This window comes from Scyliorhinus torazame, chromosome 1 (genome assembly GCF_047496885.1).
Source record: "Scyliorhinus torazame isolate Kashiwa2021f chromosome 1, sScyTor2.1, whole genome shotgun sequence".
Classification (NCBI taxonomy): domain Eukaryota; kingdom Metazoa; phylum Chordata; class Chondrichthyes; order Carcharhiniformes; family Scyliorhinidae; genus Scyliorhinus; species Scyliorhinus torazame.
The window spans coordinates 199,170,929-199,196,146 of NC_092707.1; the positions used below are offsets into that span (position 1 = coordinate 199,170,929).

At 53.5% G+C, this 25,218-nt stretch overlaps 1 protein-coding gene across 2 annotated transcripts in view; it reads right to left on the reverse strand.

The window, feature by feature from the left end:
- LOC140418355 (ephrin type-A receptor 7-like) overlaps positions 1–25,218 on the reverse strand; it is a 906,389-nt gene that overhangs the window by 714,303 nt on the left and 166,868 nt on the right. For both annotated transcript variants that reach the window (XM_072501830.1, XM_072501826.1), the window contains exon 3: positions 17,810–18,479. In XM_072501830.1, coding sequence (XP_072357931.1) covers positions 17,810–18,479 — 670 coding nt within the window. The remainder of the gene's footprint in view (positions 1–17,809; positions 18,480–25,218) is intronic.

Genomic DNA, 25,218 nt, shown 5'->3' on the forward strand with positions numbered 1-25,218 from the left:
TGGTAAGTGGAAGGTGCTACATGAATGCAGTTCCTTTCTTCTTTATAGCCCATCATTGACAAGAGGAATTGAGGCTTGTTGCCTGCAGCCTTACTTTTGTGAAATATATGCTGTGAGTGGACCCAAAAACCACGCTTAATATTTTTCCCCTAATTATGCATATAGACAGAACAAAGGCATGTGGGAATGATTTCACGTCTTAAAGAATATTGTAGCAAATTGAAAGGAACAAATCTGTCAAGTATCTGCCACAAATTAATTTTCAGTTTGTACTTTCAGAGGTCTCCCCCACCAATTGAAGAATAACATGCCCTTGAGCAAATAACAGTAGAAAGATATGGGGTTGGATTCTCCCAAAATGAGACTAAGGCCGGGATTCTCCGGTATCAGGCGGGGTAGGCCGTACCGGCGCCAAAGAGTGGCATGAACCACTCCGGCGTCGGGCTGCCCGGAAGGTGCGGAATCCTCCGCACATTCGGGGGCCAGGCAGGCACTGGAGTGATTGGCGCCGCGCCAACCGGCGGCGAAGGGCCTCCGCCGGCTGGCGCGAGTTGGCACATGCGCAGGAGCGCTAGCATGTTCTCAGAACTGCTGGCATGATTCCTGCGCATGCGCTGGGGTTTTCTTCTTCGCACCGGCCATGGCGGAGCTTTACAGGCCGGCGCAGACGGAAAGGGTGCCCCCACGGCACAGGCCCGCCCGCAGATTGGTGGGCCCCGATCGCGGGCCGGGCCACTGTGGGGGCCCCCCCCGGGGCCGGATCCCCCCCGCGCCAGCCCGAGAACTCCGCATGCTGCCCTCAGAGCCAGGTCCCGCCGGTATGGACCTGGTCGAATCCACACCGGCGGGTCTGGCTGAAAATGGGTGGCCGTTCAGCCCATCGGAGACCAGAGAATCGACGGGGTGCCACTGCCAAAGGCCCCCGACCGGCGCGGCGCGATCCCCGCCCCTGCCAAAACGGCGCTGGAGAATTCAGCAGCCGGTGGCGGGGCGGGATTCACGCCGCCCCCCTACGATTCTCCGACTCTGCGGGGGGTCGGAGAATCCCGCCCTATGTCTTCACGGGGACGTAAAACATCGGGGGCGGGATTCTCTCAGCCCACGGCCAGGCTGGAGAACCGACGTAAATCGCGCCACGCTGTCGGGACGCAATTCCCTGCAGAGCGGAGAATCGGGCCATTGGCGCCGCTCGGGGGCCGCTCTACGGCCCCCCCCCCCCCCCGACGTTTCTCGGCCTGGGGCTGCCGTAACAAAAATCCCGAGTCCCGTCGGCACCGTTCTAACCTGCTCCTAGCCGGCGGGACCTTGGCTTGGAATTGTCCGGGGGAGGCCTGTGGGGAAGGGGGGGGGGGGGGGGGGTCCGACCCCGGGGGGGCCTCCGTTGTGGCCTGGCCCGCGACCGGGGCCCACAGATCTGCGGGCTGGTCTTTCGGGCTAGTGGCCTCCTTTCTTCCGCGCCGACCCCTGTAACCCTACGCCATGTTGCGTCGGGGCCGGCGCGGCGAAGGGAGCCACTGCACATGCCTGTGTTGGCACCGGTGCCGCTGCGTATGCGTGGACCCCGTGGCGCCCAGTTGACGCCGGGATCAGCAGCTGGAGCGGCGAGGGTCGCTCCAGTGTCATGTTGGCCCCCTGTAGGGGCCAGAATTGCTGATCCTGAGGCCATGTCGACGCCATCGGGAAACGCCTCAGGATCAGAGAATCCCGCCCAGGAGTATTACTCTAGAGACTCCTGGAAAAAAGCTGAACTAATTGTATGTTCTGCAGGGGGCTAGCAGGGACCCAGAGTACTTCACGCAGCTTTAACTGCGGATACGGGCCCCCGCACTTCCGGTTTGGAGTCCACGCATGCGCACAGCGACAGCCTCCAGCGGTCGCGCCGAGCTCCATGGCGGACTCGGACCGCGGAGTTAGACCCAAAAATTAACCACGCACAAGCCGCCTATAAGGGTCCCCCCCCCCACCGTGTCCAATCCTGCCGCCCTCCACCAGGGCGGCCGCGGACTGAGTCTGCAGCCACCACGCCAGTGTCCCGACCGGCAATAGGTGGTTAGTTCCACGCCGTTGGGAACTGGACCGGTGAGGAGAGGAGGATCGCTAGGCGGACCTCTGTCAATGGGCCCCCAGCTGCACGGCATACTCTGCAATCAGGCCGATTCTCGAGTCCTGGAGAATCGCCAGACCGACGCCGGGCCCGATTTTGGAGTGAAAGTGGATTATCCGCCCATGTGCCGAACGTGATTTTGCCACGGGGCTGTGGAGAATCCAGCCCATGGAGAAGGGTTAACTATTCAGCCCCTCAAGTCTGATCACTGTCCAATTGGATCATGATCAATCTTCACTTCAACTCTAATTACTGACCATTGATCCTACTCCCTTGATACTGAAATAAAAGCAAAATACTGCGGATTCTGGAGAACTCAGAAAGTGCTGGAAATATTCAGCAGATCTGGTAGTGTCTGTGGAGAGAAGGAAACAGAATTGTCAGATGCAAATTTCGCGAATGTCAGAAAAGGTCGATAGTGAGTGGGAAATGTAACGTTAAAGCTGCCTGTACCAATGGCAGCTTTCCCCGCTATGTCAGTCCAGACTTTGTTTTAAAAAATTGCAAGGGACGGGTCCTGCAACGTCAAACTGGCTTCCTACCAGTAACTTAGTTCTTCGAAGATCGTGGCGCCCTTTGTAAAGGCCCAAGCAAAATCCTCGTCCCCCCTGAATGATGCACTCACTTGAGCGCCTGTCGGAGGTCGGCTTGACAAATGGGCACCTTGGGAGACCAGTCATGATTCACGCCGGCCTGCCCTCATGCCGACTTCGAATGGACCTTCTACCGCGGGAGGTGGGGGGAATGATTTAGACCTAAAAGTCTCATAGTGAGATGATAGTGTACGGAACTGGTGTCCCTGACGTTTCCTGAAATGTCACTTGCGGGGATGGGGGCATTCATGTCACGTTTTTACATTGGCGTGAAGTACGATTTAGGCCTCTTGGGAGATTTTCCGCTTCCGTCACTAAACCCACCTGAAAGAAATAGGACAAAGAAAATCCTAGCCAGAATTTTGAGTCCAATATGCCTCCGAAGAAATCATATTCCTCTTCAAACGTTGGCGGGATACTTGTCAGTGGGATGGAAAATTTGGTGGACCAGAAAAAGGTTAATTGACTTTCGGTGGGAATTTTCCGTCGAGAAACTGCCAGACCTTCTGAGTCTTTCCAGCACTTTCTATTTTCATCACTTGATGATGTTACCTGTAAATATCTATTGACCTCTATCCTGAAAGGTCTCATTGACTCAGCCTTCACAGCCCTTTCGGGAAAGAGTGCTCCCTGATTTCTGATATCGTTTATGTGGAAAAATTGTTTCCACGATTTAACGTCTAAACAGTCAAAGCTCCAATTTTAAGATTATGCTCTCCTTTTTCTGGATTGTTCCACAAGAGGGGCAGCACGGTAGCCTTGTGGATAGCACAATTGCTACACAGCTCCAGGGTCCCAGGTTCGATTCCGGCTTGGGTCACTGTCTGTGCGGAGTCTGCACATCCTCCCCGTGTGTGCGTGGGTTTCCTCCGGGTGCTCCGGTTTCCTCCCACAGTCCAAAGATGTGCAGGTTAGGTGGATTGGCCATGATAAATTGCCCTTAGTGTCCAAAATTGCCCTTAGTGTTGGGTGGGGTTATGGGGATAGGGTGGCGGTGTTGACCTTGGGTAGGGTGCTCTTTCCAAGAGCCGGTGCAGACTCGATGGGCTGAATGGCCTCCTTCTGCACAGTAAATTCTATGATCTATGATACCGTGTGCCTGCCCGAAAGCCACTTAAATATTTTAAAGATCGCAATTTCCTCCTCAGGTCCTTTCCTCACCAGGTTAATAGAAGGAGCAGGATCCAGACATCCTCTCAGGGCAGTACAAGTGAGCGGAGAAATAGTATGAAACTATACTGTTGTACTTTATCTTCTGGTCAAATTACACAGGAGAAGAATTTTGAGAAAATCAGAACTAGAATTTCCTTTGTTTTAATGAGGATAGCATCTGTTAAAATGGCTGAACAACCTCATACATATTAAACATTTGTATCACAATTTGGAGCTATTTCGAGGGCCTGGAAGTCTTCCTAATGGTTGGAGGATGCAGCAATAATTGGTGACCTAAAATGGGAGAGAAATCTAAAATTTAAATCAATTTTGAAAAGCTATCAATCTATTTACAAGCACACAGAGAATACATCAAGCACTTTAAAGCATTAGTCTCCAAGCAACATTATGGGGAATTATAATTCAACAAAATTTCACCACAGTCATTACTTTGTTCCCTTATACCCAAGCAATTTATGCGCCTACCATCCATCATTAATACAATGTGAAGTCCACCTGTAGCTTTTTTTAACAAATAATTCTTATTAAGGTTTTCATAAAATATCAATAACAAAATGAAAAAGGAACCCAACAGGGTTAAGTACAAAGCACAGTCCAGAAAAGCAACCCTCCATACCCCCCTCCCCCCTGTACATAAATAATAAATGAACATTGACACCCCGACTTAACACAACAGGTATATACACCCCCTCAGACCCTCCAGTGTAAATAGCGAAAACAAAAATAAAAATAAAATAAACCCCCCCCCCCCACCCCCGAGCTGCTGCTGCCATTGACCAATGTCTACCGTTCTGCCAGGAAGTCTAAGAACGGTTGCCACCGCCTAAAAGAACCCATGTACCGACCCTCACAAGGCGAATTTCACCCTCTCCAATTTAATGAACCCTGCCATATCGCTGATCCAGGATTCCACGCTTGGGGGCCTCGCATCCTTCCACTGAAGAAGAATCCTTCGCTGGGCTACCGCCCAGAACATATGGGTGTGATTTGCTGGGCTCCCTGAGCACCTAATACACCTGTCCTCACCCCCAAAAAACCGGCTCATCCTTGTCGCAGTCATGTGTGCCCTGTGCAGCACTTTAAACTGTATGAGACTGAGCCTCACGCACGATGAGGAAGAGTTCACCCTCCCCAGGGCATCTGCCCATGTCCCTTCCTCAATCTCCTCTCCCAACTCCTCCTCCCACTTGCCTTTCACCTCCACCACCGAGGCCTCCTCCTCCTCCTGCATCACCTGGTAAGTTTCCGAGATCTTCCCCACTCCAACCCACCCTCCCGAGAGCACCCTGTCCTGTACTGTGTGTGGCCGCAGCCGCGGGAATTCCACCACCTGCCGCCTGGCAAATCCCCTTACCTGTAAGTACCTGAAGGTGTTCCCCGGGGGGAGCCTGTACTTCTTCTCCAGCACACCCAGGCTTGCGAACGTCCCATCCACAAACAGGTCCTCCAACCTTCGTATCCCTGCCCTGTGCCACCCCGAAAACCCTCCATCTGTTCTCCCTGGGATGAACCGGTGGTTCCCCCATATTGGGGTCCACACCGAGGCTCCAGTTTCCCCCCTGTGCCGCCTCCACTGACCCTAGATTTTGAGGGCAGCCGCCACCTCCGGGCTCGTGGTGTACCTCCTTGGAGGGAACGGCAGCAGCGCCGTTGCCAGCGCCCCCAGACTCGTACCCACACAAGACGCCGTCTGCAACCTCTTCCATGCAGCCCCCTCCCCCTCCATCACCCACTTGCGCACCATCGTCGCATTGGCGGCCCAGTAGTACCCACAGAGGCTGGGCAGCGCCAGCCCCCCCCATCTCTACTCCGCTCCAGGAACACCCTTCTCACCCTCGGAGTCCCTCGCGCCCACACAAACCCCATTATACTCCTGTTGACCCGCCTAAAAAAGGCCTTCGGGATAAACACGGGGAGGCACTGGAACAGGAACAAAAACCTTGGGAGCACCGTCATTTTGACTGACTGCACCCTACCTGCCAAGGACAGCGGCAACACGTCCCACCTCTTGAACTCCTCCTCCATTTGCTCCACCAGCCTCATGAAATTAAGCCTATGCAGGCCCCCCCAGCTCCTGGCCACCTGGACCCCCAAATACCTGATGCTCCTCTCCGTCCTTTTTAATGGGAGCTTGCCAAACCCCTGTCCTGGTCCCCTGGGTGAACCACGAACAGCTCGCTCTTCCCCATATTGAGCTTGTACCCCGAGAAATCCCCAAATTCCCTAAGGATCCTCATTACCTCCGGCATTCCCCCCACCGGGTCCACCACATATAGCAGCAAGTCGTCCGCATAAAGCGACACCCTATGCTCCTCCCCACTCCGCACCAACCCCCTCCAGTCCCTCGACTCCCTCAGTGCCATAGCCAGGGGTTCAATCGCCAGTGCGAAGAGCAGGGGGCAGGGGACACCCCTGCCTCGTCCCTCGGTGCAACTGAAAGTACTCGGACCTCCTCCTGTTTGTGGCCACACTTGCCATCGGGACCTCATACAACAGCTTAACCTACCTGACCATCTCCTCCCCAAACCCAAACCTCTTCAGCACCTCCCACAGGTACCCCCACTCTACCCTATCGAAGGCTTTCTCAGCGTCCATCGCCACCACTATCTCCGCCTCCCCCTCCCTCGCCGGTATCATGATAACGTTCAAAAGCCTCCGCACATTTGCGTTCAACTGCCTCCCCTTCACAAACCCCGTTTGGTCTTCATGGATGATCTGCAGCACACAATCCTCGTGGCTAAGACCTTCGCCAGCACCTTGGCATCTACGTTTAGCAACAAAATCGGCCTGTAAGACCCACACTGCAGGGGATCCTTGTCCCGCTTCAGGATCAAGGAGATCAGAGCGCGGGACATCGTCGGGGGCAAAGCGCCCCCCTCCCTTGCCTCATTGAAGGTTCTAACTAGCAACGGGTCCAACAGGTCCATATATTGTTTATAGAATTCGACCGGGAAACCGTCCGGCCTCGGTGCCTTCCCCACCTGCATGCTCCCTATCCCTTTGGCCAGCTCCTCCAGCCCAATCGGGGCCCCTAATCCCACCACCAGTCCCTCCTCCACCTTCGGAAAACTCAATTGGTCCAGAAAGCGGCCCATCCCTCCCTCCTCCAGTGGGGGCTCGGACCGGTACAATTCCTCCTAGAAGTCCCTGAAGACCACATTTAAAAAAAAAATATTTTATTGAAAATTTTTGGTCAACCAACACAGCACATTGTGCATCCTTTACACAATATTATAACAACACAAATAACAATGACCTATTTTATAAACAGAAAATGAATAAATAATAACAAAAATGAAAACTAACCCTAATTGGCAACTGCCTTATCACAAGTAACACTCTCCAAAAATATAACTTAACAGTCTAATATATAATTATCTGTAGCAACGACCTATACATATTATACAGTATATATTAACAACCCTGAGAGTCCTTCTGGTTCCTCCTCCCCCCCCCCCCCCCCCCTCCCCCCCCACCCCTGATCCTGGGCTGCTGCTGCTGCCTTCTTTTTTCCATTCCATCTATCTTTCTGCGAGGTATTCGACGAACGGTTGCCACCGCCTGGTGAACCCTTAAGCCGACCCCCTTAGAACGAACTTAATCCGCTCTAGCTTTATAAACCCTGCCATGTCATTTATTCGGTCTCCACCCCCGGGGGCTTGGCTTCTTTCCACATTAGCAATATCCTGCGCCGGGCTACTAGGGACTCAAAGGCCAAAACATCAGCCTCTCTCGCCTCCTGCACTCCCGGCTCTTGTGCAACCCCAAATATAGCTATCCCCCAGCTTGGTTCGACCCGGACCCCCACTACTTTTGAAAGCACCTTTGTCACCCCCATCCAAAACCCCTGTAGTGCCGGGCATGACCAAAACATATGGGTATGATTCGCTGGGCTTCTCGAGCACCTCGCACACCTATCCTCCACCCCAAAAAATTTACTGAGCCGTGCTCCAGTCATATGCGCCCTGTGTAATACCTTAAACTGAATCAGGCTTAGCCTGGTACACGAGGACGACGAGTTTACCCTGCTTAGGGCATCTGCCCACAGCCCCTCCTAGATCTCCTCCCCCAGCTCTTCTTCCCATTTCCCTTTTAGTTCATCTACCATAGTCTCCCCTTCGTCCCTCATTTCCCTATATATATCTGACACCTTACCATCCCCCACCCATGTCTTTGAGATCACTCTGTCCTGCACCTCTTGTGTCGGGAGCTGCGGGAATTCCCTCACCTGTTGCCTCGCAAAAGCCCTCAGTTGCATATACCTGAATGCATTCCCTTGGGGCAACCCATATTTCTCAGTCAGCGCTCCCAGACTCGCGAACTTCCAATCCACAAACAGATCTTTCAGTTGCGTTATTCCTGCTCTTTGCCACATTCCATATCCCCCATCCATTCCCCCCGGGGCAAACCTATGGTTGTTTCTTATCGGGGACCCCCCCAAGGCTCCAGTCTTTCCCCTATGCCGTCTCCACTGTCCCCAAATCTTCAGTGTAGCCACCACCACCGGGCTTGTGGTGTAGTTCCTCGGTGAGAACGGCAATGGGGCTGTCACCATAGCCTGTAGGCTAGTCCCCCTACAGGACGCCCTCTCTAATCTCTTCCACGCCGCTCCCTCCTCCTCTCCCATCCACTTACTCACCATTGAAATATTAGCGGCCCAATAATACTCACTTAGGCTCGGTAGTGCCAGCCCCCCCCCCCCTATCCCTGCTACGCTGTAAGAATCCCTTCCTCACTCTCGGGGTCTTCCCGGCCCACACAAAACCCATGATGCTCTTTTCAATCCTTTTAAAAAAAGCCTTTGTGATCACCATCGGGAGGCACTGAAACACAAAGAGGAATCTCGGGAGGACCACCATCTTAACCGCCTGCACCCTCCCTGCCAGTGACAGGGATACCATATCCCATCTCTTGAAATCCTCCTCCATTTGTTCTACCAACCGCGTTAAATTTAACCTATGCAATGTGCCCCAATTCTTGGCTATCTGGATCCCCAGGTAACGAAAGTCCCTTGTTACCTTCCTCAACGGTAGGTCCTCTATTTCTCTACTCTGCTGCCCTGGATGCACCACAAACAACTCACTCTTCCCCATGTTCAATTTATACCCTGAAAAATCCCCAAACTCCCCAAGTATCCGCATTATTTCTGGCATCCCCTCCGCCGGGTCTGCCACATATAGTAACAAATCGTCCGCATACAAAGATACCCGGTGTTCTTCTCCTCCTCTAAGTACTCCCCTCCACTTCTTGGAACCCCTCAACGCTATCGCCAGGGGCTCAATCGCCAGTGCAAACAATAATGGGGACAGAGGGCATCCCTGCCTTGTCCCTCTATGGAGCCGAAAATATGCAGATCCCCGTCCGTTCGTGACCACGCTCGCCATCGGGGCCCTATACAATAGCTGCACCCATCTAACATACCCCTCTCCAAAACCAAATCTCCTCAACACCTCCCACAAATAATCCCACTCCACTCTATCAAATGCTTTCTCGGCATCCATCGCCACTACTATCTCCGTTTCCCCCTCTGGTGGGGGCATCATCATTACCCCTAACAGCGTCCGTATATTCGTGTTCAGCTGTCTCCCCTTCACAAACCCAGTTTGGTCCTCGTGGACCACCCCCGGGACACATTCCTCTATTCTCATTGCCATTACCTTTGCCAGGATCTTGGCATCTACATTTAGGAGGGAAATAGGTCTATAGGACCCGCATTGTAGTGGGTCCTTTTCCTTCTTTAAGAGAAGCGATATCGTTGCTTCAGACATAGTCGGGGGCAGTTGTCCCCTTCCCTTTGCCTCATTAAAGATCCTCGTCAATACCGGGGCGAGCAAGTCCACATATTTTCTATAGAATTCGACTGGGAATCCATCCGGTCCCGGGGCCTTTCCCGCCTGCATGCTCCTAATTCCTTTCACCACTTCTTCTACCTCGATCTGTGCTCCCAGTCCCACCCTTTCCTGCTCTTCCACCTTGGGAAATTCCAGCCGTTCCAAAAAGCCCGTCATTCTCTCCCTCCCATCCGGGGGTTGAGCTTCATATAATTTTTTATAAAATGTCTTGAACACTCCATTCACTCTCTCCGCTCCCTGCTCCATTCTCTCCTTCCTCATCCCTCACTCCCCCTATTTCCCTCGCTGCTCCCCTTTTCCTCAATTGGTGTGCCAGCAACCTGCTCGCCTTCTCCCCATATTCGTACTGTACACCCTGTGCTTTCCTCCATTGTGCCTCTGCAGTGCCCGTAGTCAGCAAGTCAAATTCTACATGTAGCCTTTGCCTTTCCCTGTACAGTCCCTCCTCCGGTGCTTCCGCATATTGTCTGTCCACCCTCAAAAGTTCTAGCAGCAACCGCTCCCGTTCCTTACTTTCCTGCTTCCCTTTCTGTGCACTTATTGATATCAGCTCCCCTCTAACCACCGCCTTCAGCGCCTCCCAGACCACTCCCACCTGGACCTCCCCATTATCATTGAGTTCCAAGTACTTTTCAATGCACCCCCTCACCCTTAGACACACCCCCTCATCTGCCATTAGTCCCATGTCCATTCTCCAGGGTGGGCGCCCTCCTGTTTCCTCCCCTATCTCCAAGTCTACCCAGTGTGGAGCGTGATCCGAAATAGCTATAGCCGTATACTCCGTTCCCCTCACCTTCGGGATCAACGCCCTTCCCAGCACAAAAAAGTCTATTCGCGAGTAGACTTTATGGACATAGGAGGAAAACGAGAACTCCTTACTCCTAGGTCTGCTAAATCTCCACGGATCTACACCTCCCACCTGCTCCATAAAATCTTTAAGTACCTTGGCTGCTGCCGGCCTCCTTCCAGTCCTGGACTTCGACCTATCCAGCCCTTGTTCCAACACCGTATTAAAATCTCCCTCCATTATCAGCTTTCCCATCTCTAGATCCGGAATGCATCCTAGCATCCGCCTCATAAAATTGGCATCATCCCAGTTCGGGGCATATACGTTTACCAAAACCACCGTCTCCCCCTGTAGTTTGCCACTCACCATCACGTATCTGCCCCCGTTATCCGCCACTATAGTCTTTGCCTCGAACATTACCCGCTTCCCCACTAATATAGCCACCCCCCTGTTTTTCGCATCTAGCCCCGAATGGAACACCTGCCCCACCCATCCTTTGCGTAGTCTAACCTGGTCTATCAGTTTCAGGTGCGTTTCCTGTAACATAACCACATCTGCCTTAAGTTTCTTAAGGTGTGCGAGTACCCGTGCCCTCTTTATCGGCCCGTTCAGCCCTCTCACGTTCCACGTGATCAGCCGGGTTGGGGGGCTTCCTACCCCCCCCCCCCCTTGTCGATTAGCCACCCCCTTTTTCCAGCTCCTCACCCGGTTCCCACGCAGCTGTATCTCCCCCAGGCGGTGCCCCCCCGCCCATCCCCTCCCATACCAGCTCCCCCCTCTCCCCAGCAGCAGCAACCCAGTAATTCCCCCCCCCACCCCCCCCCCCCCCCCCCGCTAGATCCCCTGCTAGCGTAATTACACCCCCCATGTTGCTCCCAGAAGTCAGCAAACTCAGGCTGACCTCGGCTTCCCCCCGTGACCTCGGCTCGCACCGTGCAACGCCCCCTCCTTCCTGCTTCTCTATTCCCGCCATGATTTGCTGTATAGAACCTTAGTTAGGCCACACTTGGAGTATAGTGTTCAATTCTGGTCGCCACACTACCAGAAGGATGTGGAGGCTTTAGAGAGGGTGCAGAAGAGATTTACCAGAATGTTGCCTGGTATGGAGGGCATAAGCTATGAGGAGCGATTGAATAAACTCGGTTTGTTCTCACTGGAACGAAGGAGGTTGAGGGGCGACCTGATAGAGGTATACAAAATTATGAGGGGCATAGACAGAGTGGATAGTCAGAGGCTTTTCCCCAGGGTAGAGGGGTCAATTACTAGGGGGCATAGGTTTAAGGTGAGAGGGGCAAAGTTTAGAGTAGATGTACGAGGCAAGTTTTTTACGCAGAGGGTAGTGGGTGCCTGGAACTCACTACCGGAGGAGGTAGTGGAGGCAGGGACGATAGGGACATTTAAGGGGCATCTTGACAAATATATGAATAGGATGGGAATAGAAGGATACGGAACCAGGAAGTGTAGAAGATTGTAGTTTAGTCGGGCAGTATGGTCGGCACGGGCTTGGAGGGCCGAAGGGCCTGTTCCTGTGCTGTACATTTCTTTGTTCTTTGTTCTTTGTTCTTTGATTATCATAGCGCGGGAACCAAGCCCGCGCTTCTCCCTTGGCCCCGCCCCCAATGGCCAACGCCCCATCTCCTCCACCTCCCCTCCTCACCCCATCACCAGCTGTGGAAGAGAGAAAAGTTACCACATCGCAGGATTAGTACATAAACTCCTCTTTCCCCTCTTTTTAACCCCCCTCTTCGCCCCCCACATTCGCCCCACCACTTTGTTCAAACGTTCTTTTTAATAACCCGCTCATTCCAGTTTTTCTTCCACAATAAAAGTCCACGCTTCATCCGCCGTCTCAAAGTAGTGGTGCCTCCCTCGATATGTGACCCACAGTCTTGCCGGTTGCAGCATTCCAACTTTTATCTTCTTTTTATGAAGCACTGCCTTGGCCCGATTAAAGCTCGCCCTCCTTCTCGCCACCTCCGCACTCCAGTCTTGATAAACGCGGATCACCGCGTTCTCCCATTTACTGCTCCGAGTTTTCTTTGCCCATCTAAGGACCATTTCTCTATCCTTAATACGGAGCAATCTCACCACTATGGCTCTGGGAATTTCTCCTGCTCTCGGTCCTCGCGCCATCACTCGGTATGCTCCCTCCACCTCCAACGGACCCGCCGGGGCCTCCGCTCCCATTAACGAGTGCAGCATCATGCTCACATATGCCCCGACGTCCGCTCCCTCCGCACCTTCAGGAAGACCAAGAATCCTCAGGTTGTTCCTCCTTGCGTTGTTCTCAAGTGCCTCCAACCTTTCCACACATCGTTTCTGATGTGCCTCATGCATCTCCGTCTTCACCACCAGGCCCTGTATGTCGTCCTCATTCTCGGCTGCCTTTGCCTTCACGACCCGAAGCTCCCGCTCCTGGGTCTTTTGTTCCTCCTTTAGCCCTTCGATCACCTGTAGTATCGGGGCCAACAGCTCTTTCTTCATTTCCTTTTTGAGCTCTTCCACACAGCATTTCAAGAACTCTTGTTGTTCAGGGCCCCATGTTAAACTGCCACCTTCCGACACCATCTTGGTTTTTGCTTGCCTTCCTTGCCGCTGTTCTCAAGGATCCACTGCAATCCGGCCACTTTCTCCTCCTTTTTCATCCGTATCCAGGGGGGATTCCCTTCTGGTTTACCGCACAGTGTTTTTAGCCGTCAAAATTGCCGTTGGGGCTCCTATCAAGAGCTCAAAAGTCCGTTTCACCGGGAGCTGCCGAAACGTGCGACTCAGCTGGTCATCGCCGCACCCGGAAGTCTCCTGAAGACCCCATTGATGCCAACCCCACTCCGCACCACACTCCCTCCCCTGTCCTTAACTCCCCCGATCTCCCTAGCTGTGTCCCGCTTCCAAAGCTGATGCGCCAGCATCCGGCTTTCCTTTTACCCATACTCGTAAATTGCCCCCTGGGCCTTCCTCCATTGTACCTCCGCCTTCCTGCTGGTCACCAGGTCAAATTCGGCCTGGAGGCTGCGCCTCTTCCTCAACAATCCTTCCTCGGGCACCTCCGCATACCTCCTGTCTACCCTCACCATCTCCCCCACCAGCCTCTCCCTCTCCACCCGCTCCCTCCGCTCCTTGTGGGCCCTAATGGAGATCAGCTCTCCCCTCACCACCGCCTTCAGTGCCTCCCATACCATCCCCACTCGGACCTCCCCGTTGTCGTTGGCCTCCAGGTACCTCTCTATACTTCCTCGGACCCGCTCGCTCACCTCCTCGTCCGCCAATAGCCCCACCTCCCCGCGCCACAACGGGCGCTGGTCCCTCTCCTCCCCCAGCTCTAAGTCCACCCAGTGCAGGGCATCGTCCGAAATGGCTATCGCCGAGTACTCGGTATCCTCTACTCTCGCTATCAGCACCCTGCTCAAAATAAAAAAGTCAATTCGGGAATAAGCCTTCTGGACACCTGAGAAAAATGAAAATTCCCTAGACCGCGGCCTTGGAAATCTCCAAGGGTTCACCCCTCCCATCTGATCCATAAAACCCTCAGCACTCTAGCCGCCGCCGGCTTCCTACCCGTCCTAGACCTGGAGCGATACAGTGCAGGATCCAACACCGTGTTAAAGTCTCCCCCCATTATCAGGCCCCCCACTTCCAAGTCTGGGATCCGACCCAACATGTGCCACATAAAACCCGCATCGTCCCAATTCGGGGCATACACATTAACCAGTACCACCCTCTCTCCCTGCAACTTACCACTTACCATTACGTACCTACCGCCATTGTCTGCCACAATGCTCGACGGCTCGAATGACTAGTTCTTTCCCACCAAGATCGCCACCCCTCGATTTTTGGCATCCAGCCCCAAATTAAACACCTGACCTACCCACCCTTTCCTCAATCTTACCTGGTCTGCCACCTTCAGGTGTGTCTCCTGGAGCATAACCACATCCGCCTTCAGCCCCTTCAGGTGCGCGAACACGTGGGCCCGCTTGACCGGCCCATTCAGTCCCCTTACATCCAGGTTATCAGGGGCTACCCGCCCCCCTCCCCCGCCGACTAGCCATAACCCCTCCTCGGCCACCCACGCGCCCGCACCCCCCTCCCGGCCCGTTCACCCACGGCGGCAGACCCCCGTCTCGACCCCCCCCCACTCGCTCCAGCTCCCCCTTGACCATAGCAGCAGCAACTCGATTCCCACCCCCCCCCCCCCCCACCTCCGGCAAGGACCCATCCTAGCTGTTTTACTCCCCCCATTGCACTTCCACAAGTCAGCTGACTTCTGCTGACCCCGGCCACTCCCATCTCTCCTTCGACTCCTCCCATTGTGTGACACACCCTCCTCTTCCGTTCCCCATCCACAGGCTCTCCCCCTCCCCCTTCCACCCTAAGTGCGGGAAACAACCCTTGCTTCCCGGCCCCGGCCCCACCCCCTCCAGTCTTCAGCGCGGGAAAAAGCCCACGCTTTCCACCTACCCGGCCCCGCCACCTCTGACGCAGCTCCTTTTACAGGCCCAGTACCCTCACCCCCGACTCGGGCCTCCCCCTCCCCCGCGGGGCCCCATCTCACCGCCGGCCATCTACCCCTGTTCCCTTTGCTTACCCCCCTCCAAGAGCCCCGCCCCCCGACCAAATCAACCAAAACAGTGCCCAACCCGCCCTAATCACCCTCACCGACCAGAAAGAGAAAAAAACACAGGAGAAAAAAAAAGAAACCAAGAGCAAATGACCCAAAAAGCAACATATCAACCGCAATCCCCAAACGCCCATCCCGACCCTCAATCTGTGTCCAACTTCTCGGCCTGAACAAAGGCCCACGATTCCTCCGGAGACTCAAAATAATGGTGCCCGTCCTTGTAGGTGACCCTCAGTCGCGCCGACTGCAATATGCCAAACTTCACCCCCTTCCGGTTATGTGGTTCGCTCGATTGTACCCGGCCCTCCTCTTCGCCACCTCCGCACTCCAGTCCTGGTATATTCGAACCTCCGCGCTCTCCCACCTGCTGCTCCTCTCCTTCTTGGCCCACCTGAGCACACACTCCCGATCAGTGAAACGATGAAACCACACCAGCACCGCCCACGGAGGCTCGTTAGCCTTGGGCCTCCTCGCCAGCACTCTATGGACCCTTCCAGCTCCAGGGGCCCCTGGAAGGACCCCGCTTCCATCAGCGAGTTCAACATGGTGACCACAAAGGCCCCACATCCGGCCCCTCTAGCCCCTCCGGGAGGCCCAGAATCCGCAGATTCTTCACGGTTCGATTCCCGTAACAGCCTCCCCGAACAGGCGCCCGAATGTGGCGACTAGTAGCTTTTCACAGTAACTTCATTTGAAGCCTACTTGTGACAATAAGCGATTTTCATTAATTCATTCGTTCCTCGACCGATTCTCCATCTCCTCGAACCGCTCCTGCCATTTCTTGTGGAGCGCCTCGTGCGCCTCCACCTTTACCGCCAGGCCTAAGATCTCGTCCTCATTGTCGGAGATCTTTTGTCGAGCCTCTCGGATCGCCACTCCCTGGGCCGTCTGTGTCTCCAGCAGCTTATCAATAGAAGCCTTCATCGGCTCAAGCAGGTCTGCTTTAATCTATCTGAGGCAGCGCTGGATACCCTCCTGTTGCTCCTCCGCCCACTGCATCCACGCTGCCTGGTCTCCGCCCTGCCTGGTCTTCTTCCCTCGCACCTTCTTCGGGTCCACCACCACCTTTTTAGTCGCCCCGCTCCTGGTAAAAGCCATAGACTATCGGGGAATTGTTGTAATCTCCTTCCCACACCGGGAAATGTCGAAAAAGTGCCGTTGTAGGCCCTGAAAAGAACCCAAAAGTCAGTTTTAGCGGGAGCCGCCGAATGTGCGACTTAGCTCCGCATAGCCACAACCGGAGGTCCGAAGTCCATCTGTAGCTTAACAGTCAAAAAGGAAATGAGTTGCAGCAATGTTATTATAGACTCCAGTTAACTACACAACTATGTGCAACGTAAAAGGATAAGCTTTGCCTCGCAGAAAAACCTGGATTAAAATAGTTGAGGGTCAATTCGATATAGTTCAGCAATGAGTCCTCTTCTAAAAAACACGAATGAGGTCAACTGATGTATCGTCTTCACCTGAACCATCATCAAAATCAACAAAAAATAAACAAGGCGCCACTAAAAAATATCCACTCGCCAATTATCGGCTTATTAATATTTAGTTACGGTTCTGATAAGCACATTTGTCCATTGATTTTTTTCCTGGATCCAGAGATCAAAACACTAACAATCCAAAGGTTAATGGAAGTGAAAATGCGGGGGGTGAAAAGCTTTCAGCTGGAGTCATGGACACACAGAAGAGGTTTGACTCCTGAGAGGTCAATGAGCACAGTGGAAGGTCACTACTACAAGAAATATCCTTGGCCCAAGCTGCTTCATTAGTGACCTGTCACAAAACCACGATTGAAGCCCAATTGCTGAAAATATGACGGCATTAAGTCCCATTGGTACAATAAAAGAGATGTTTGTGCCAGTACAAAGCAGGTCCTGAACATTAACGAGACTTGGGTTGACAGGTGACATTCATACCCAAGTACCACATAATGAGCACCAGTAACAAGAAAAGGCCAAGTGATACCCACCATCGACATTCACCACTGACCAGAAGCTTGGCAGATCAGTCGTACCAACAATAGCAATATTGCTTGAGCAGTAGGATTGGGGCAGAGGCTGCATTTGCTGCAAATGGCTCACTTCAACGTTTCTCCACACTTCGAGCCAATCAAGTCAGGAGTGTGTTGCTTAACTCATCACTTACATGGATGGTGGAGCTGCAACAATGCTCAGGAAGCAGGACAAGTTCGAAGAGGACTCATTATCCATCGCTCACTGTGGCCACAACCTGCATCAACCACAAGGTGCAGTGCAGCAACTAACTCACTTAGTCAGCACTTCCAGTCCTACGGCAAGAAAGAGGAAAAAGAAGGAGCAGCAAATTCACAAGACCATCTCCAAGTTCATTATTTCGCCGGTTTGGGTGAAATTAGCTCATTCTGCCATCACCACAGAGTCGAAAGTCTGGAACTAACCAACAAACAACATTGTGAGAGAACCATCACTTGAAGAAAGCAATAGTTCAAGAGGCTCACCATCACTCTCTCATGGCAACTGGGGAAAGGTGATAAATGCACCTTTGCCTGCATTTGGCAAATCTCAATATCTGTTTTAGAAAAAAACACACTGTAGCTCCTGGCATTACCATTGACTGGATCGTTACAGATTCCAATGGTGTCTTTCTGCATTGCTAACCCAAGGCTCACATGAACTAAAAGGAAGCATTCTGCAACAAAGTACTTACCTTTGCACCTGCCATCTTTCTCCTCATACCCAGCACTGCAAGTACATTTCCCAATCGGTACCAACCAGTCACCTTCTGCACTGCAGTGCATCCTGGGGGGGTTGCCCATGTCTGCTTCAGAGTCATTAACACACGATCCTCGCACTTCCACCAGGGTCGAGAAGGCAGCTTCTGCTACTGTGTCTGGAAAGACAGCCAAACTTTGCACCGTGGTGAGGCAGGTTTTGTAATAAACTCTCACTGAAACAAGGGCGACACAAGCCCCCACGTCCTGGAAACCAAGGTGAAATCCTTTCCTGCCGAGATGCTCAATTTCTCGGACCTCTGTATTAAGTTTCATTTTGCGCTCGCCAAGATCCCCTTGGGTGAAGCTTTCATCTGCCGCTATCGTGTCAATTTTCACATACTGGCTTTCCTCAATGTTTCTGCCCAGGTCATTGTCCGACTCAATGTAGTAAAGATTAAAAGTCTCTTTGCATGTTCCGACCACTCCCGGGATGCTGTTGCAGTCTCGTAACGTGAACTTCAGCTCAATGAAGATCCTCTGCCCTTTTCGCCGTGGAATCCAACCGGTCTGAAGCCAGTTGTTTTGATTGGGAGACATGACGTTACAGACCTGGTAAGTGCGAATTGGTTTATAGTTTTCATCCACTCCACTGATCTCCTCCCACTGAAGAGAGAGAAAACAAAGTTTAAAAATCTCTAAACAAGTTATGTGGAATCAGTATTTCACCTCTCTCATGCCTCATAGTCCAACATAATTTGTTTCTCAAGTCCAAAATGAGATTCATGGTCAGGACTTAAGGGTTAATCGTATTGACAGTCACAAATAAAGATAGAGAGAAACTGATATAGAAAGCACGGGAGTCCAGAACGAGGGGACAAAATCTGAAATTAGAGCTCGACCTAATAATGTTTTTGCTGGAATTTATAAGGTTAAGGGGTGATCTGATTGAAGTATTCAAGATACTAACAAGGAAAGAGGGGGTAGATAAAGATAAACTATTTCCACTGGTTGACGATTCTAAAACGAGGGGGCATAATCAAAATATTAGGGCTAAACAATTCAGGAGAGATGTTCGGAAGTACTAGAAGTACTGAAGCTAGAATAGTTAATTGTAAATCTGAGATAGATAGATTTTTTGTTAAGCAAAGGGCTGGCACAGTGGTTGGCACTGCTGCCTCACAGCGCCAGAGACTCAGGTTCGATTCCAACCTCGGGTGACCATCGGTGTAGGGTTTGCACATTCTTCCTGTGTCTGCGTGTGTTTCCTCTGGATGCTCCTGTTTCCTCCCACAGTTCAAAGATGTGCAGCTCAGGGGGATTTGCCATGCTAAATTACCCCTAAATGGGATTACGGCGATAGGTCGGGTGCTCTTTCAGAGGGTCAGTGCAAACTTGATGGGCCAAAAGGGATTCTCTGATATTAAGCGATATGGGCCAAAGGCAGGTATATGGGGCGCAATTCTCCCATCGGGAGACTAAATCCCGATGCCGGAGTAAAAAACGGAGTGTTTCACTCCGGCGTCGGAGGTCGCTCCCAGCCCCCTATTCTCCCGTTCCCGGGGGGGCTAGGAGCGGCGCCGCGTCATTTACGCGCGCCGGGTCTTGCCGCCACGTAAAAGCGGCACTGCATAAATGACGCGGCGCCACAACGTCATCCGCGCATTCGCAGGTTGACCGGCACCAACTCGCGCATGCGCGGCGGCCGTCCTCCCTGCGGCCGCCCCGTAAGAAGATGTCGGATGGATCTCGCGGGGCGGCAGAGGAAAGGAGGTCCTCCTTCAGAGAGGCCGGCCCGCCGATCGGTGGGCACCGATCGCGGGCCAGACCCCTTTTGAGTCCCCCCCCCTGGTGCAGGAACCCCCCCTCCCTCCCCACAGGCCGCCCCCCCCAGCGTTCCTGCACTGTTCCCGCTGGCAATGACCAGAAGTGGACGGCGCCGGTGGGAACCTGTCGTGTTGGGCAGGTCGCTCGGTTCATCCGGGCCGGAGAATCGCCGCTCGCCCATTACAAACGGCGAGCGGCGATTCTCCGTGCGGCCAGCCATGATTCTCGCCACGCCGGTTTGGGGGGGGGGGTGCCGGGGCGGCGTGGCGGGACTCACGTGGCGCCCCGGCGATTCTCCCACCCGGCGTGGGGGGGGGGAGAATCCAACCATGAAGTTAGGTCACTGATCAGCCATGATCTCATTGAATGGCAGGACAAGCTCGAGGGGCTGAATGGTCTGATGTTCCTATGTTGCAATTATATCAGAAACCAGTTTGCACCCAAAGGGGAGTGGAGGGATCCTTTCCAAAGAAGCTGTGTGTAGCTCAGTCCATTAAAAACTGACATAATAAAAATAATCTTTTATTGTCACAAGTATGAAGTTACTGTGAAAAGCCCCTAGTCGCCACATTCCGGCACCTGTTCAGTGCGGGAATTGAACCCACGCTGCTGGCCCTGTTCTGCATTACAAACCAGCTGTCTAGCCCACTGAGCTACATTGAGATTAATAGAGTTTTGTTAGGCAAAGGGATTAAGGTTTCGCAACCAAAATGGGTAGGTAACTAAAATGGGTCAGTAGAATTAAAGATACTGATCTTAGCTGAATGGAGGAAGAGGTTTGAGGGGATTGAATGGACTCTGCATATTCCATCATGTTTCTTTGACTTGGAGTGGATAGATGGGACAACACCTGATAAACCAGTGCCGTATCTCCAAATACAAGTGGGTTAAATAATAAACATAGCAGCAAGGGCTGTGTATTCAACACTCCACCCACCACCCCCACACTTTTATCCAAATCTTTTATTTGTTATATATATACGGTCGTGAATGCTTCTGGCAATTATTTTCTTTTCACACAAACGGACACAATGCTTTAATTTTCTTTTCACATGTCATTCTTCAAAGGGATAATCACATTTTACACAACAGGGAGTTGGCTGCTTTTGTAGACTAGGCTCTGACCTTTCACCTCTGTGAAGAAGCTGAGTAGTGACAGTGTGATTTTTGCCTACGCTGCACCTTGGTGTGGCACGGGCATGTTCAAATCCAGGTCAGGACATTCGGCTAAAATTCTCTTGTCTTTGGTTATCTGTAAGTAGCTCGATCCAAAGTCTGTCTGTGCAGCTTCAATACACAACTGGCTCTGTACTGGCTTTTGACCCTGTACCCTACAATTGCCTTCCCAAAACTGGCCACTTTCAAAAAACCCATTGCAATACGACTTTGGTCAACTCCCCTAACCCTTTCTCACCCCTTACTTGGTGTTCATTCCCATCTTTTGAAGCACTTTCCTGGTTCACTATGTAGACAATACAATGCAATTACAAGTCTTTGTTATAAATTATAACTGAAGCTCCGAAAAATCTTTATTGCATAGCAGCAGTTTGCAATCCTGTTGAAGCTATTCATTCTCAGTCCAACATACTTTAAGGGAGGTTTCTCTACCATAGGGAAGTATTCTGCAACTATAGTCATTTGTTAGCACAGAACTGGAGCATTACTGAGAAAAGAGACATGCTATCAAAGCTTTTCATCTTGCACTCATCAGGATAGCTTACAAGAAATTTCCAACACTAACGAGGAAACAACAGTTTATACTGTTTGAGAAGAGAGTGCCAAATGGTTGGCAAGTGGACTCTGATTGGTGGAGGAATTGCCATGGAGAATGCAGCATGGAGCATTAATCAAATTCAAACTGGGCAGGTTGGCTCTGATTGATCAAGGCATTGTCCTGGGCAATGAATCAGAATAATAATAATAATCATCTTTATTGTCACAAGTCGGCTTACATTAACACTGCAATGAAGTTACTGTGAAAAGCCCCTAGTCACCATATTCCGGCGCCTGTTCAGGTACACAGTGGGAGAATTCAGAATGCCTAATTCACCTAACAGCACATCATTTGGGACTTGTGGGAGGAAACCGGAGCACCCGGAGGAAACCCACACAGACACAGGGAGAACGTGCAGACTCCGCACAGACAGTGACCCAAGCTAGGAATCGAACCTGGGACCCTGGCGCTGTGAAGCAACAGTGCTAACAACTGTGCTATCATGCCGCCCATATGACTGTTCCCTCAGCTTCTATTTAATTGAAAAATGCAGCTGTGGACATGTTCCTGTTGTCTGCAAAGGACAGGGTCCTATATGCGAATATATTTGGCTTCTAGCAGGTGTAAGTGAGCCACACTGCGAGTCCGACTGACAAATCGCACATATTTTCAGTGTAACTCTTAGTGCAATTGGCATTCATCCTAAAAAAGGTCAATTGTATCAAAGCTTGGCACTTCCGGCTGACCGTAACAGGCAAAGTGCAGATCATATCCATCCAGTCTGTGTTTGTAAAACTCAAAACAACAGGCGGAATCTTACCAGAATTTGCCAAGGGGCTGGATTCTCCGCAGTCCCGTGCCAAAATCGCGTTTGACGCGGGGGCAGAGAATCCAATTTCACGCCGAAATCGACCCGGCGCTGGTCCGGTGATTCTCCAGGACCCGAGAATCGGCGTGTTCGCGGAGTGCTCCGCGAGGCTGGGGGCCCGTTGCCAGAGGCCCACCCAGCGATCCTCCACTCCCAACCGGCCGAATTTCCGACGGAGTTGTTCTAACCACCTACTGCCGTTCAGGAACCTCGTGTGGCAGCTGCGGACTCAGTCCACGGCCGCCCTGGTGGGAGGCGGGGGTTGGGACACCGGGGGGGGGGGGGGCCTTATAGGCAGCCGGGGACAGACTGGGCTGGTCGGATCTTCCGGCCTGCGGCCGATAGGGGGGGGGGCCTATATTCTTCAGCTGCCTCCGTGGTCCAAGTCCGCCAAGGCGTTCAGGTTGATTGAGAGTTTAGCTTCTGTTTGGTTAGAGAATTTTGCAGTGTAGAGGGTGCTTCATAAGTTACATGTCAGAAACAATGGGCGTCATTCTCCGCCGGCGGGAGTCTCCGTTCTGCCGGCACCGGGGGGTTTCCCGACGGCGTGGGGCTGCCCCACAATGGGAAACCCCATTGACCGGCCGGTGTTACGGAGACTCCCGCCGGCCGGTCGACGCAGAAATGTGGCGGGGCGGGTAGGAGAATTTCGCCCAATAGTCCAACACTTTTATTATTGTTTACTGAGGGAACTTTGGGGATCTTAATGCATTCACCAATTTCAGGCTTCCACACGGAAGCAGTCATCAAAAAAATGGTTTTGCATCTGTAACAAACTAATATATGGGGCGAAATTCTCCGTTATCGGCGGAAAGTCCGCCGATCGGCGCAAAAAATGGCGCAAATCCCACTTGCGTCAAGTCATAAAAATGGGCCGATAGTCTCCGGCCCGAAATGGGCTAGCAGCGACGTAACGGGATCCGCGCTTGCGCAGTGGTTCACGCCATGCAGCGTCATACGCGCTGCACGGCATGACGGCTCATAAGGCCGCGCAGCTCCCCCCCACCCGACCGCAACACCCGACCGCAACACCCGACTGGATGGCTAGCCGTCGCTCAGCCCCGAAGTTCGAGTCACGCGATGTGGAGGTGCTCCTGGACGCGGTGGAGCAGAGGAGGGACACCCTGTATCCCGGGCACGGCCGCAGAGTTGCCCCACGCCACAGCCGGCGTCTGTGGAGGGAAGTGGCAGAGGCCGTCACCGCTGTGGCCCTAACACCACGGACAGGCACCCAGTGCCACAAGAAGGTGAACGACCTCGTCAGAGCAGGCAGGGTGAGCCTCCCCCATATCCCCCCTCCCCATATCCCCCCTCCCCCATATCCCCCCTCCCCCATATCCCTCATATCTCCCCCTCCCCCATATCCCCCATATCCCCCCTCCCCATATCCCCCCACCCCCATATCCCGCATATCACCCCTCCCCATATCCCCCATATCCCCCCCTCCCCCATATCCCCCCTCCCCCATACCCCCCTCCCCCATATCCCCCCCTCCCCCATATCCCCCCTCCCCCATATCCCCCATATCCCCCTCCCCCATATCCCCCCTCCCCCATACCCCCCTCCCCCATATCCCCCCTCCCCCATACCCACCCTCCCCCATATCCCCCCTCCCCCATATCCCCCCTCCCCATATCCCCCCTCCCCCATATCCCCCCCTCCCCCATATCCCCCCTCCCCCATATCCCCCCCTTCCCCATATCCCCCCTCCCCCATATCCCCCATATCCCCAAGTGAATCCAGCCCTAACCTTAACCTCTGCAATGCACGCGCAACCGATGGCGTGCATTCATATACCTGCCTAACACTGTTGCCTTTTACCCCTGCCACCACCCCCACCCCCCCCCACAGGAGAAGCGCGCACACAACAATAGGGAGCATGTGAGGACTGGAGGAGGGCCCGCTGATGAGAGGCCACTGACCGTACACGAGGAAAGGGCCCTGGAACTGGCTGGCGGACCTGAGGACCGGGAGGTTGCTGATGCAGAGGTCGGGGCCCCACGAGCAAGTGAGCCACCAACAGCCCGTCCCCATATCCCCCCTCCCCTATATCCCCCTCCCCCGTATCACCTGATCACTGCCTGATGTCTAACCATGCATGCTTCATTGTGTATCGCAGGACCAAACGTCCAGGCACCCATCCCCGCAGATGCACACCGCCCGCAGGATGCCCCTCGGAGACCACAGGAGACGGAGAGACCCGCACCCTCCAGCATGCGACGCCCGCAGGATGCCCCTCGGAGACCACGGGAGACGGAGAGACCCGGACCCTCCAGCATGCGACGCCCGCAGGATGCCCTCGCACACCACGGGAGACGGAGAGACCTGGAGCAACAGGGAGACGACACCCCCGTCACGTGCGGGAGCGACCACCCAGCGATGTGGGGGGCAGCCACAGGCCCCCGTCACATCCGAGCCAGGACACCACTACCCAGGACACCACTATCCAGGACACCCCTACCCGGGACACCACTACCCAGGACACCCCTACCCGGGACACCACTACCCAGGACACCCCTACCCGGGACAGCACTACCCGGGACAGCACTACCCGGGACAGCACTACCCGGGACAGCACTACCCGGGACAGCACTACCCAGGACACCCCTACCCGGGAAGACGAAATACCGGACAGTGACTCAGAGTGGATGGGTGGAGACGAACCCCCACCCCAAAGTGCCATGGACTCAGAGTGGGACGAAGAGCACGACACAACGCCACTGCTGTCACCAACACCCTTCACCATCGCAGAAACACTCACCACGGTTGGGCACTTTAGTGATGAGGCGTCTGGTACACTCACTGGTGCGCACAACACAGCCGTCCCGGTACAGCAGGTGGAGGTAGGAGCAGCAGAGGGACCGGGCGGTCGGAGGGCAGCCCAGGCCAAGCGAACATCTGCCGCCCAGATGGATCCCGGGTTCCTGCAGTTACCACACCCACACATAGATCCGATGCAACCACCGACACGGAGACGAGCGAATAGGGTGACGGGT